The 15211-nt window shown below is 41.9% G+C and overlaps 1 protein-coding gene across 1 annotated transcript in view; it reads right to left on the minus strand.

The window, feature by feature from the left end:
• Nucleotides 1-659: 659 nt before the first annotated feature.
• Nucleotides 660-15211, minus strand: part of aqp11 (aquaporin 11) — a 40554-nt gene continuing 26002 nt past the window's right edge. Inside the window, exons 2-3 of the mRNA XM_073044257.1 lie at nucleotides 7192-7308; nucleotides 660-2437 (exon numbers count right to left, since the gene is read on the minus strand). Of these exons, the coding sequence (XP_072900358.1) occupies nucleotides 2343-2437; nucleotides 7192-7308 (212 nt within the window). The 3' untranslated portion in view covers nucleotides 660-2342. The remainder of the gene's footprint in view (nucleotides 2438-7191; nucleotides 7309-15211) is intronic.

Raw genomic sequence — 15211 nt, forward strand, 5'->3', positions numbered from 1 at the left:
TTCAAACCAATTTTTAACCAAAATGAAGAGGAGGCAAGGAAAATTAAGCAGAACACTGTCACAACTAGGAGAGCTGCTGCCTCACAGCACCAGACGGAAACACAGGTTCAGTCCTGACCTTCAGTGCTGTCTGTGCGTAGTTTGCATGTTCTCTCTGTGATCCCAGTTTCAGAATCAGAATCCTATTTATTATCACTGACATATGTTGTGAAATTTGTTTCGTGGCAGCATACAGTACAAAGACAAAAATCTGTAAGTTTTAAAGAATAATGAGGGTTACGAGGTGGTGTTGTTTAGAAATCTAATGGCAAAGGGGAGAAGCTGTTCTTAAATTGTTGAGTGTGGGTCTTCTGGCTCCTGTGCCTCCTCCCCAATGGGAATAACGAGAAGAGGGCCCGTCATGGTTGGTGAAGGTTCTTAATGATAGATGCCACCTTCTTGAAATGCTTGCTGGTCATTGTGTCAAACAGCCTATTGGGTCAAAGAGCCCTTTTCTCTGTTGTATCACTGACTGAATGAACCACTGCTGTTTTCTATTTCTCCAATTCAAGCTGTTATGTCCATTCAGATGACACATCCAGAACTGTCCAGTTAATGCTAGTTAATGGAAGGCAGGTTATAATAATCCTAAACAAATTTACAACAGTTATTCATGAACATTTTTCTTTGTCAAGAAACATTCATTTAATTGGAATGTACAGTGAAAATACATTGAAAGTCAGGAAGAGTACAAAGGATCTCACCAGAATACTTCTAATTCAATCCCTTACAACCATTCACATCTCTACCAGAGATGACTTTGTCCCCCAGTTACCTTTTTACATGCCCAGAATTCATTGTCTGGTAGCTATAAATTACATCTTCAGTTTTCGACACATCTCCCAACCCACATTTCCCCATAGTTGGCATTGAATACTCTCTAATAAGTTGCCCAGCTAGGCAAGCATGGCAGAGGGTAGACGAACTCCAAACCTTACTGACCTTAGTCTCCACCTGTGTGCAGCACAGTAGTGTAGTGACCAGGAGTTGCTGTTACCTTTCTGTAGCTCAAATATGGAAAGAGCAAACACTTGGGCCCAACTGAAGCCCAAATTGATAATCATTCTGGTCTGTACACAGGGGATTCCACTGCATAAGGGTTCAGTCACTAAAAATTTGATACTCCTACAGACAAAATAAATATTGCACCCCTCCCTTCTTGAAGAGTTCTTGAACCTCTCTTGTAAACATCAGAGTATGAATGAGTACAAAATATTCCACTTCATATCTAAAATGATACCATGCTTAAAGGGAAACTACATGTTGCAGACTGCCATGAGAGTAATGGAAACGAGGTATATTTAGAAATTTTGTGTGTAGCCTGCAGAGCCTCACTGTAGTTCACTGGTGCCATCTTGTCAGGATAGCATCTGATTCTTAAGTGACTGTTTATCATATTGATTATATTAAACAGGTTTCAACAGACTCTTTAATGTAGTCATGAACGACAGTCATAAAAGATTTTTAGAACTCTCTAATTAACTCACTATCCAGGCATCAACAGGTAACACCTACCAGGATGATTACCCTATACATCACAACTTCTGCAACAGTTGATTCCTTGAGTTGATAGTTTGGACACTTACCAGAGTGGACATGACATAGTGAGTGGACTGACTTAAATCCCACTGGGTCGATGCTGCTCTACAGTTCCAGAGAGTGATTGTTCTACAACAGATTGTGCTCATTTTCATTAGAACAAGACCAGGGCAATCCAGCATTGCAATTTTCCCTCCCAACTACTTGTTCCTGTTGATCCCTTTGGAAGGAAGTGGAGTGTTCATGCTGGGCATGTTGACCACGTGGCACAAGTAGTTTTGACACTAACCCATGTAGTAACTCCTCGCTGCACAAGCACTCCTTACCTTACCACACTTACAATGTTCAAAAACAATGGCTGAAACTAAATGCCAAACATTTTATTAATAAAACTTAATAAAATTCAGTGATATTTATATAAAATTCTGCTGACCTGGATGGTAATGTGCTCAATCCTAGAATAAAACTAACTTGTTTAACAATGTTATTATTAAGATATTTTCTTCAGTGGTGAAAAGGCTTGTATCTACAGATGTAGTGCAAGCATTCTTTCCACAGGTCCACAGGAAAATCTTGTTTAAAATTTTTTTCAGTTTTAGAAGAGTCTCTAAAAATTGAGATACAAATCTCAGTTGATTGCTGCTTGCTGTCCTTCATTTATCAAACTGCCAGTTGAAATGGAAGATGATTGATCTTCTTAACGCTAGCAGCTTCCTCCTCCTTCAGAGACTCTCCTGAAAACATTCATCTTCACTCATCCCCTTTCAGTCTTGTTTCTCTGCATGCTGCTGTGTTCGCGTAGCTATGCTACGGCAGTATACCATTTTCTTGTCAAAGAGCAGCACAGCTGTCAGGGCACCTGGAAGAGTACACAGCGGAGAAGGGTTTGGGGGTGGGTGGGGATAAAACAGAAATGAGAGGGAGAAAATCAGGGAGATTGTTCCTACAACACAGTTGCACTGCAGAAATGACCCAGATCGGATCCTGACCTTCACTGCTGACTGCATAAAGTTCACACCTTCTATAGCTACACAGTACGTTTGTTGACCACTGTAAATCATCCCTAGAGCAAATGTGCCAGAAGAGTAGAGTGAAACAGCACAGAAATAGTCCCTTTGGCCCAACATCGGTCCATACTGAATAATGCCATTTGCCATATCCCTCTGAACTGGTGCAGGGGTTCAGATTTCTGGATCATTGGGATCTTTTCTGGGGGAGGTACGACCTGTACAAAAGAGATGAATGGTATCTGAACCCAAGGGGGACCTATATCTTTGCGGTCAGGTTTACTAGAGCTGTTTGGGAAGGATTAAACTAATTTGGCCGGGGGATAGGAACCGATGTGATAGAGCTGAGGATGGGGCAGTTGGTTTACAAACAGCAGCAGTGTGTAGTGAGAATGCTAACAAGGACAAGCTGATGATGTGGCAAAATTGCAGTCAACGGGATGAGCTGCAATGTAAAAGACGAAAACAATGAATGTAAAAGAGAAGTTAAGAGCTGCATAAAAGGAAAGGGCATATAAGGTAGCAAAGGCTTGGGTGAAGTTGGATGATTGGGAAGCTTTTAAGATCCAAATAAAGGCAACTAAAAATGCTATAATAGTGGTTGCCAACCCATCGATTGCGATCGACTGGTCAATCTTTGAGACTTTCCCAGTAGAACCCGAAAAAAATGAAAAATAAATACACAAATACTGTTGAGAGATTGTTTCTGGATTGCGGGGTTTTAGTTCCGTTCTTTCTGCCCTGTGTGCATATGTGTAGCTCCCCCCCGCCACACACTACACAGTGTCCCCAACCACCGGGCCATGAGGAAACGATATGATTTGGCGATATGAAATGATATGAGTCAGCTGCACCTTTCCTCATTCCCTGTCATGCCCACTGTTGAACTTGAACGTACGCTAAGTCATCAGCCGCCTAAATGCAGTGATACCCTCGTGCCAAGTATCACTGTTTGGCCTCAGGTAACCAGTCGCCTCACACGGCTGGTGGGAAGTGCCGTTGGTACTGGCCTGTAGCGCTGACAGATGGGCGCCGCCTCTAAACCTGTTTAGCATACCGAATGTTCGTGGAGAACCTGATGCTAAAATATTCGCAGATGACCTCATTCAGGCTCAGGGTTTCGTAAGTAGCAGAGCAGCTACCTCGCTGCAATCTACTGCAAGTAATCTCTTGAGCCAAACTTTTGTTGGCCGATTGATCCTACCTACCTACAAGGAGGGTAGGCATGCGCCCTGTCGCACTCCTTGCTCGGTCGGTCGCTTGCTCTCTCTGGACTGCGGCCCTGGAACGGTGACCTCCGGCTCTTTCCTTGTTCTCTCACCCCACCCACGACCAGCCGTGGGCGGGAAGCTGGAGTTCAGGCCCGGAGGCTGTCTAATGAGACAATGAAGCCCTCAAAACTGCTTTGGTACCTTGAGTCCAAGCATCCTGCACTTAAAGACAAATCCACTGAGTTTTTTCAGTGGAAAAAACGCCAGCAAGCGGGACAGAAGCTAAGTGCTGAGAACCACATAAACTAAATTGCGGAATAGCCTGGACATAAGGAACCTGCTTCGATAATCGCTATATTCCGGTCGTGTTTAACACCACCAAGCACCCCGCCCCCAACTGGTCTGCAAGAATATTGTCAACAGTAAACCTGTCCACGGTGCAAAAAAGGGTGGTGATCCCTGATGTGCATACATTATTTCTACTTTCGGATTGCGGGGTTTTACTTCTGGTCTTTTCTGCCCGGTGCGCATGCGTGTGACTAGCCGATTTAGGGTCGATCTTGCCTTTCACTGAGGCCAAGGTAGGGGATCTTGGGTTTAAAAAGGTTGGTGACCACTATGCTATAAGAAGGGAAAAGAGGAAATATGAGGGCAAACTAGCCAATAATATAAAGTAGGATACTAAACTTTTTTTTTAAAGTTATATAAAGAGTAAAAGGGAGGTAAGAGTTGAGATTGGAAAATGATGCTGGTGAGGTAGTAATGAGGGTCAAAGAAATGGCTGATGAATTTACATCAGTCTTCACGGTGGAAGACACTAGCAGTGTGCCAGAGGTCTGTCAGTGTCAGGGAACAGGAGTGAGTGCCATTGCTATTACAAAAGAAAATATGCTAGACAAACTCAAAGGCCTGGATGAGGTGGTGGTGGTGGGTGTGGTAGTAGGCCTCTGTTAGTCTCGATAGACCATGGATTTGCACCTTGGAAAGTTTCCAGGGTGCAAGCCTCGGCAAGGATTTTTTTATGGAAGACCGGCGGTTGCCCAAGCTGCAAGTCTCCCCTCTCCACGCCACCAATGTTGTCCAAGGGCCCATTAGGACCCATACAGCTTGGCACCGGTGTTGTCGCACAGCAACATGTAGTTAAGTGCCTTGCTCAAGGACACAGATGCAGCCTCAGCCAAGGCTCAAACTAGTGACCTTCAGATAACTAGACAAATGCCTTAACCACTTGGCCATGTGCCAACACCTTAAGGTGGATAAGACACCTGGACCAGGTGGACTACATCCCAGAGTTTTGAGAGAGGTTGCTGAAGAGATAATGGATGCATTGGTCATGATCTTTCAAGAATCTTGTTTGAGGATGTAAAAAGCAGGGTGGACAAAGAAGAGGCAGTAGATGTCATTTACTTGGACTTTCAGAAGACATTTGATAAAGTGCCACACTTGAGGCTGCTTAACAAAGATAAAATCCTATGGCATTATAGGAAAGATACTGGCATGGATAGAAAAATGGCTGACAGGCAGGAGGTAGTGAATAAAGGGGACCCTTTTTAGCTGGCTGCCAGTGACTAGTAGTGTTCCTCGGGGTCAGTATTGAGACTGCTACTTTTCACATTGTTTGTCAATTACCTGGAAAATGGAATTGATGGCTTTGTGACATGGTTTGCAGATGATACAAAGACAGGTGGAGGGGTAGGTAGTGCTGAGGAATCAATGTGATTGCAGCAGGACTTGGACAAATTGGAAGAAAGGATTAAAAAAAGTGGCAGATGGCATACAGTGTTGAGAAATGAATGTAAATACCTTTTGGTAAAAGGAACAATAGTCCAGACTACATTCTAAATAGGGAGAAGGTTCAAACATCAGAGGTGCAAAGAGATTTAAGGAGTCCTCGTGCAAGACTCTCAGAAGGTTAATTCACAGGTTGAGTCTGTGGTAAAGAAGACAGAAGCAATGTTGGCATTTATTTCAAGGGGAATAGAATATAAAAGCAAGGAGACAATGCTGGGCCTTTATAAGGCACTAGTCAGGCCGCACTTAGAGTATTGTCAAAAGTTTTGGGCTCCATATCTCAGAAAGGATGTGTTGTCATTGGAGAAAGTTCAGAGGAGGTTCATGAGGATAATTCCAAGAATGAAGGGATTAACATACAAGGAGCATTTGGCAGCTTTGGGCCCATATTCACCGGAACTTAGAAGAATGTTGGGGGGGGGATGGCGGAATCTCATTGAAAACTACCCGATGTTGAAAGGAGTAGATAGGGTAGATGTGGATGGTATAGTGGGGGCATACAGAACTCAGAACTGTAGGGCCTATATTTTAGAACTGAGGTAAGGAAGAATTTTTTTTAGCCAGAGAGTGGTGAATCTGTGGAATGCTTTGCAAACAGGCTGCGGTGGAGGCCAAATCTGTGCGTATATTTAAGGCTGATAGTTTCCTGATCAGTCAGGGCATCAAAGGATATGGCAAGAAGGCAGGTAAATGGATGAATGGTAGATCAGACTTGATGTGCTGAATGGCCTAATTCTGTTCCTATCTCTTATGGTCTAATTGAAAAGGTTGATGAAAGCAGGACTGACAGTGTTATATTTGAATTCACACAACATACAAACTAAAGTAGATGAACTTCCAGCAGAGTAACAGACTGGCATGTATGACATGGGCATCACTGAATTGTGGCTGCAGGGAGTTTATAGCTGGGAGCTTCATGTCCAAGGACACACATTGTTTTGAAAAGACAGGCAAGTAGGCAGATGGGCTAAAAGGCTTCCTACTATGCTGTAATTCTCTGTCAATTAAAAAGAATCTACCGTATTAAGTTTCGTTATCCCTCCACTTTTCTTCAGGGAAAGAAGTGCATGGCAAAGGGGGCTTCTGCAAACATGTATAGGACATGTTGCAGAACTTTAACTCCTTGCTAAGGTGGTACTAAAGCAGCGGCTCAGGAAGGCAGGACTAAACTGTTATTTTCGGCTCTTAAATTCCACAACCTTGGGACACAACCACGAGACCTTCGGTTCCAGCTGAAGGTTTGGACAAAGCTAGCATCTTTGCAAGAGAAAAAAAATACCTTGGAATCTATAAACCTGTGTTATTTGGCATTCATCAATTGACCATTGATTTTCTCTAGGATTGTCCATTTCCACCGAACACAAACTGGTCAAGCGATAAATTCCAAGGTTTGAAAGGATTACAAGGATCTCTCTCTGGTATCGGTGATTAACTCTGTGAATTCAACCTGAACATTTTAAAAATTAAGTTAAAAATTAGCTTTAATAAAGCTAATCTTTAAAATCTTACAAATGAGGACATTTAGTTGCTCAAATAATAAACCAACCAGAACCAACATCTTCAGACTCCCTCATCCCATCCCACACAGTCAACAGCCTACTTACCCATTAGGGGTCCAAGCCAGTAAACAAAGGCGTATTCAAGAAAGGTATTTCCCTCACAGTTGAACAAGACTGAATAGGCTAACACTGGGTTAAACACAGCTCCAGTCAGGTTTCCAGCTGGTGACAGAAAGATTAGAGAAGTCAGGACAATGTACCAATGTATGTGATAGATAGATAGATAGATACTTTATTCATCCCCATGGGGAAATTCAACTTTTTTCCAATGTCCCATACACTTGTTGTAGCAAAACTAATTACATACAATACTTAACTCAGTAAAAAATATGATATGCATCTAAATCACTATCTCAAAAAGCATTAATAATAGCTTTAAAAAGTTCTTAAGTCCTGGCGGTTGAACTGTAAAGCCTAATGGCATTGGGGAGTATTGACCTCTTCATCCTGTCTGAGGAGCATTGCATCGATAGTAACCTGTCGCTGAAACTGCTTCTCTGTCTCTGGATGGTGCTATGTAGAGGATGTTCAGAGTTTTCCATAATTGACCGTAGCCTACTCAGCGCCCTTCGCTCAGCTACCGATGTTAAACTCTCCAGTACTTTGCCCACGACAGAGCCCGCCTTCCTTACCAGCTTTTTAAGACGTGAGGCGTCCCTCTTCTTAATGCTTCCTCCCCAACACGCCACCACAAAGAAGAGGGCGCTCTCCACAACTGACCTATAGAACATCTTCAGCATCTCACTACAGACATTGAATGACGCCAACCTTCTAAGGATGATATTCAGAGCAGGAAGAGTTTAAAGATCAAGACAGGCAGATGGCTTTTTCGACATATCCACTCTAGTACCTTTAGTTCCTTAAGGTTGTTATACCTTACCTAGGGGGTGGTGGGGGGGGGGGGGAAGAGAAACAGTGGGCAGTAGTGGGGATAAGTCCTATTAAATGCTCCCAAATGGCCTGTGTCTTAAATAGCCTCTGGCAACTGTCCAGCTCCTAGCCTTCATGAGTGGCTAAGCTACTAAACCCTGCGGAATAATTTTTCTGCTGAAAAGAGAAGGGACAAAAGCGAGTTACTGGTGCCTTAAAACCAGTCAATTCTGGCAGATGGGGCTGATCAGCCATGGTTGGCAGCTCATCTAGAAAGAAAACTCTGATTTCGAATGTGTGCTGCCTTGCAGTGATACCTGCTCACGGGGAAGACATCAGGAGTAAACCCTGAGAAAAAATCCAGAGCTGGAGTCCTAATGTTTAGTTCAACATTGACTGCTAACTCCTACAAAGACACTGTTGCCGGACTGTATCAGTCTCTGCTGTTCCTTTGGATACATCAGCTGCATGGAAAAGGACAGCTTGCTCTCCATATTTTACTGCCCTGGCTTGTGTATCATGTAGTGTAGACAGCTGGAATGTAACATCCATGGTTGACCATGACCACTGGAGGACCTCAACTCAAGTATCTCGATTTGTTCTGTTTATCTCGCCTGCCTTACTAATATTTCTAGAAACATTATTCTCCTAGAAAGATAATGAGACACACACAAAATGCTGGAGGAACTCAGTGAGCCAGGCAGCATCTATGGAAAAAAGTACAGTCAACATTTCAGGCCGAGACCCTTCAGCAGGACTGGAGACAAAAAGTGTAGAGTTTAAAGGTGGGGGGGAGGGGAGAGAGAAACACAAGGTGATAGGTGAAACTGGGAAAAGGCGGTGAAGTAAAGAGCTGGGAAGTTGATTGGTGAAAAAGATACAGGGCTGGAGAAGGGGGAGTCTGATAGGAGAGGACAGAAGGCCATGGAAGAAAGAAAAGGGGGAGCAGCACCAGAGGGAGGTAATGGGCAAGGACATAAGGTAAGAGAGGGAAATGGGGTTTGGAAATGGTGAAGGGGGGTGGGGTCACATTACCATAAGTTCAAGAAATCTATGTTCCTGCTATCAGGTTGGAGGCTACCCAAACAGAACATAAGGTGCTGTTCCTCCAACCTGAGTTTGGCCTCATCACAACAGTGAGGCCATGAATAGACAGTGTAATTGAAATGGGTGGGTACTTTTCCTGTCAAATGGAGCGTAGGTGCTCGGCGAAGCAATCTCCCAATCTCTGGCGGACAGAGTGTAGGTGCTCTCCTATCAGACTCCCTCTTCTCCAGCCTTGTATCTCTTTCATCAGTCAACTTCCCAACTTTTTACTTCAACCCTCCTCCTCCCAGTTTCACCTATCACCTTATGTTTCTCCCTCCCCTCCCCCCACCTTTAACTCTACTCATCTTTTCTCCCCCCACAGTCCTGCTGAAGGGTCTCAGCCCGGAACATCAACTATACTCTTTTCCATAGATACTACCTGACCTGCTGAGTTCCTTCAGCATTTTGCATGTTGCTTAGATTTCCAGCATCTACAGATATTCACTTGTTGATAATGAGACAATTACTTCGCTGTTAACAAAGTTATTATGGGTAAGGTGACATGGTAGTGTGGCAATTAGTGTAATGCTTTATAACACCACTGATCACCAACTGGAGTTCAATTCCTGCTGCTGTATATAAGGAGCTTTTCCACTTTCTCCAAGATTGCATGGGTTTCTTTTCCTTCCACATTCCAAAGACATGGATTCAGGTTACTAAGTTGTAGGCATGCTACATTAGCACTAGAAGCAGGGCAACACTTGCAATCCTTGCTAATTTACTTTGACACCTACAAGCATTTCACTCAATGTTTCAATGTACATGTCACAAATAAAGCTACTACTTGTCTTTATTATGTTCTCAGGATATATAAAACACAGCACAATACAGTGGAACACACACACACACACACACACACACAGCAAGCTCTCATAAAAGTCCCTGTAATAATAACCAGATCATCAGGTTTCAGTGATCGGTTTAAGGAACAAATAGTTAGGATGTGACCATGATCACCATCAAACTTCATAACATCTTACTTTGTTTTCTTTAAATTACTCATTTTCCGGAGCTGATCCAGTAATTATTGCCCATCCCCTGCAGAGAGTGGTGATGAGGTCCCATTGGTGAAGGAGCCCCCACAGTGCTGTTTGTAACAAAACTTCCAGAATTTAAACGCAGCAACAATTGCAAGTCAAGATCATCTGCAACTTAGAATCTGGAGGGGAAGGTATTCTAGTTCAAGTTTATTGTCATTTGACTATACATATATACCATCAAATGAAAAAAACATTCTTCCGGACCATGGCACATCCATAAAACATATATCACACACAGCACATAAAACAAGGTCAGCTAATAAACATAATTCTAAATACAACACGAGTGAGTCTGCAGATGCTGGAAATAAATAAAAACACAAAATGCTGGCAGAACTCAGCAGGCCAGACAGCATCTATGGGAGGAGGTAGTGACAACGGTTGCAGCATTTTGTGTTTTTATTCTAAATACAAGTAAAGTGCAGCACAGGTAAACCATAAACTCTCAACAGTGCAGAAAACAGCTCAGTGTTGGCAGGGTATTCATTAGTCTCACAGCCTGAGGGAAGTAGCTATTACCCAATCTGGCAGTCCTCATCCTGATGTTCCTGTACCTCCTTTTTGATGGTAGTACATCAAAGAGATTGTGGGATGGTTGGCAAGGATCCTTAACAATGCTTCAGGCTCTTTGTATAACAACTCTCCTGGTAAATGTCATAAACAGGGGCAGGGAGACCCCAATGATCCTCATGGCAGTTTTTACTATCCTCTATAAGGTATTGAGGTTTGATACACCATCATCTTGTCCTTCTTGGTGGCAGAGGTCAACAGTCTGGGAAATACAGTCGGGTGAGTAACTGCAGTATATGAAGCCACTGTACAGTGGTGATGGGCGGAACATACACTTAGGTTAGTAGTTGAGGTAATGAGCAAATGGACTGCTTTGCCCTGCATAATATCAAGCTTCTTGAGAGTTGCTGGTGCTGCAGCACTCATCCAAACAAGTGGAGATGATTCCATCACTCTCTTGACATGCGTTATAGATGGTGGAAAGACTCTGGGATGTTACATGAGTTACTTGCTGCAGGATATTCACCCGTTGACCTGCCCTTGTAGCCATGGTATTTCTACATCTTGTCTAGTTGAGTGTCTGGTCATTGGTGACCCTCCCATCTCAAAGTACCGATAGTGAGGAGGTTGCAAAGTCATTGAAAATGTCTCATTCTAAGGATGTCACTTCATGTCATAAATCTAAACCCAATTTTCAAGGTTAGTCCTAATTGCTACCTCCCCAACACCCCACAGCATTCAAACCAATCTCATAATTAATCAGAGTTTTGGACACATTTTCATTTCAGAATCACAATTAGGTTTAATATCACTAGAATCTGCTGTTTTGCAGCATCAGTACATTGCAATACATAATTTAAAAAACTAAATTACAATAGTGCATATGCAAATAAAAATAAAGTAGTGCAAAAAGAGTTTTTTAAAAAAAGAAAAAAACATAGTGAGGTAATGTACATGGTGGGTTTATTGTTCATCCAGAAATGTAATGGCGGGAAGAAGCTGTTCCTGAAATGTTTAGTGTCTCTCTTCAGGCTCCTGTACCACTTCCTTAATAGCAGCAATGAGAAGAGATTGTGTCTTGAGTAATGGAGGTCCTTAAAGACTGATGCCTCCTTTTTGAGGCATCACCTTGTGAAGGTGTCCTCGATGTTGAGGAGGCTAGTGCCCCTGATGGAGCTGGCTGAATTTGCAACTTATTGCAGCTTTTTTTCCAATTCTGTGCAGTGGTTCCTCCATAACAAACTGTAATGCAGCCAGTTAGAACGCTCTCCACGGTACATCTGTAGAAATTTACAAGTCTTTGGTGACATACCAAATCCCATCAAGATCCTAATGAAACATAGCCACTATCATTCCTTCTTTGTAATTGCATCAATATGTTGGTCCCAGGATAGATCTTCAGAGATGTTCACATCCTGGAACTTGAAAATGCTCACCTTTTCCACTGCAGTTCCATGATGAGGACTGGCATTCCCTCCTGAAGTCCACAATCAATTCCTTGGTCTTACTGATGTTAAATGCAAGGTTGTTACAACACCACTCAACTAGCTGATTAAGGTATTATAGCAATATTTTAAGTTGCTTTTCAACAAGTATACAAATTGGCAGGGAATGGAGACAGATGTGCAGTTCAAATCAAGGTTGGCACAGATATTGTGGGCTGAACGGCCTATTCCTGTGCTGTACTTTTCTGTGACATACTCTCAGTGGCCACCTGATTAGGTACATCTGCTCTTTAATGCAAATATCTAATCAGCCAATCATTTGGCAGCAACTCAAAGCATAAAAACATGCAGAAATGATCAAGGGGTTCAGTTGTTCTGAGATGTTATAGGGTTAAAGGGTTGGGAAATGATTTTCGGACTCTTGTGAATAAGGGGTTAAAATTGCTGCAGATTCCTGTTCTGAATAATCTGCTGGTACTGCTTTCAAACTGAAAACTTTGCAGGTGTTATGTTTTGTGGGCTGAATTTTGCTTATCTGTCTCACACCTCATGCTTACATGACTTTGCAAGAATGCAGCTGAGGGCTTTTTGGTCTCGTAAGATAGTATCACAGCTAAGTTAGACAACGATTCGATAGGAACCCCCGTAATCCTTGTTTTACCTGTAAGAGTCAGGATGTGGTAACCTACTCATACTTTATGAAAGTGCTAAATCAAGTCGTCACTTTTATTGTCATTTGAACCATAAATACTGGTACAGTACATAGTAAAAATGAGACAATGTTTTTCAGGACCATGGTGTTACATGACACATTACAAAACCTAGACTGAACTATGTAAAAAAAACACGGAGAAAGCTACACTAGACTACAGACCTACACTGGACTGCATAAGGTGCACAAAAACAGTGCAGACATTACAATAAATAATAAACAGGGCAATGGGGCAAGGTGTCAGTCCAGGCTCTGGGTATTGAGGAGTCTGATAGCTTGGGGGAAGAAACTGTTACATAGTCTGGTCGTGAGAGCCCAAATGCTTTGCAGCCTTTTCCCAGATGGTAGGAGGGAGAAGAGTTTGAATGAGGGGTGCACGGGGTCCTTCATAATGCTGTTTCCTTTGTGGATGCAGCGTGTAGTGTAAATGTCCGTGATGGCGGGAAGAGAGACCCCAATGATCTTCTCAGCTGACCTCACTATCCGCTGCAGGGTCTTGCAATCTGAGATGGTGCAATTTCTGAACCAGGCAGTGATGCAGCTGCTCAGGATGTTCTCAATACAACTCCTGTAGAATGTGATGAGGATGGGGGGTGAGAGATGGACCTTCCTCGGCTTTAAACTAAGGCTAAAGATAGAAATGACGGTTAAAGGTGAGAAATTGAGGGTCTCAAGATGGCGCTTATGGAGTGAAGCGGTTTTAGGCTTCGCTCCAATCCTTTTACTTTTTTTTAAACCTACAAGCACCCCCTAATTGATCTGTTTATACCTATTCTAAAGGGGTTCAGACATATGAAATCTTTTTCAATTGTTTGAATCATTTTCAACTCGTTGAAATGTCTAAAGCAAAGGAATCGAAACAGACGAAAGAACCGTTAACTTTGGAAGCAATAGCAAAACTCATGCACGAGACTTGAAAAACTGGAGAATAAATTAACCTCAAAGCTTTCTACATTCGATGAAATTTTAAAGACACTTGACGCAAAACTTCAATCACTTACACTGGATTCACAAAAACAACAAGCAAGAATTTTAGTTCTTGAAGATGCCGCTCGCCAGAGAGATCGCACAATTGAAACTCTGCAACAACAGCAAACTTCGACTTCTCAACTGCTGGATCATTATAAATCTAAAATCACTGATCTTGAAAACTGCTCTGGAAGACAAAATCTCCGGATAATTGGGATTCCAGAAAAATTTGAGAATGGTGATCTCACTGTATTTTTCTCAAATTTTTAATGGATGTCTTCGGCTCAGAAGTACTGGATACCCCTCCAATAATTGACCGTGCACATCGCATTTCTCGTTTTCAATCAGCTTCAGGATTGAAACCATGACAAGTAATTCTCCAGATCCATTATCCTCATACCAAAGAACGTTTGATTCGGGCTACCCGGAAAAAGGGTATGATCAGCTTTCAAGATTTTAAATTACGTATTCTGGAAGATTATAGTCCCGAAGTTTTAAGGGCAAGAATGGCTTTTAAATCGGTTATGTCGGAAATCCATCAGGAAGGCTACAAGCAAGTGCTGTTATTTCCAGCTGTTATTACTCTCAAAGACAGGACTTATCGGCTGTTCAAATCTCCAGCGGATGCTCAAAGATTCCTTGAAGAATAATACTTTATTGTTTCTACGGGTTGACTAATGCAATAATTATTTTATAGATTTGGATCTTTTACAACATGATTTTTTTTACGTGATGGCTTACACGTATTTCTTACACACGGTAAAAGTCTGTTTTTGGTTTATTCTGAGTTTGTTCTTTTTATATTATTATTCTGTTAGTTTTGAAAGTAACTCATTAGGGTTTTCTTTTAAGTTCATATACTCTTTTTTATATTTTTAACGTTTAAATATTAAGATTTTTTTAAAAAAATAAAAAACTTTTCTAAGATGTCGTTTCTTTTCCCCGAAAGACCTTAGTGCTTGAATACGTCACATCCGTTTTGATGTGTCTGAATAAGTTTAAGGACTTTCTTTTAAAACACTAATACAATATTATCCATTTATGGGTTTTATCATTTTAATTTTTTAAAATCCTTTTGTTTTATATATATATATTATATATAATATGAATGTTATACTTTAATCTTTGTTATACTAACCCTTTCTTATAATATGGGTGGTTTGTATCTTTTATTTAACTTTTTTTGTTTGAGTTGCCGTCTTGAGACATGGGGGTAAATTTAGTATTAGATCGCTTGCTTGCCTCTTTTTGGCTTTTTTCCTGGGGTTTTGAGGGTGGAGGGAGGGGGATTTTTCTTTCTGCTTGCTTCACGCTTAGTTTTACTTCATGGGCTGATTCGAAACTACAAAAATGGTTGCAGTGTCATGACTTCCGGTTCCTCCTTGAACTTACTTCCCTCTTCCGGATTCATGAGTTCATCTTTTTTTTAA

The sequence above is a fragment of the Hemitrygon akajei genome, chromosome 4 (assembly GCF_048418815.1).
Source record: "Hemitrygon akajei chromosome 4, sHemAka1.3, whole genome shotgun sequence".
NCBI lineage: Eukaryota > Metazoa > Chordata > Chondrichthyes > Myliobatiformes > Dasyatidae > Hemitrygon > Hemitrygon akajei.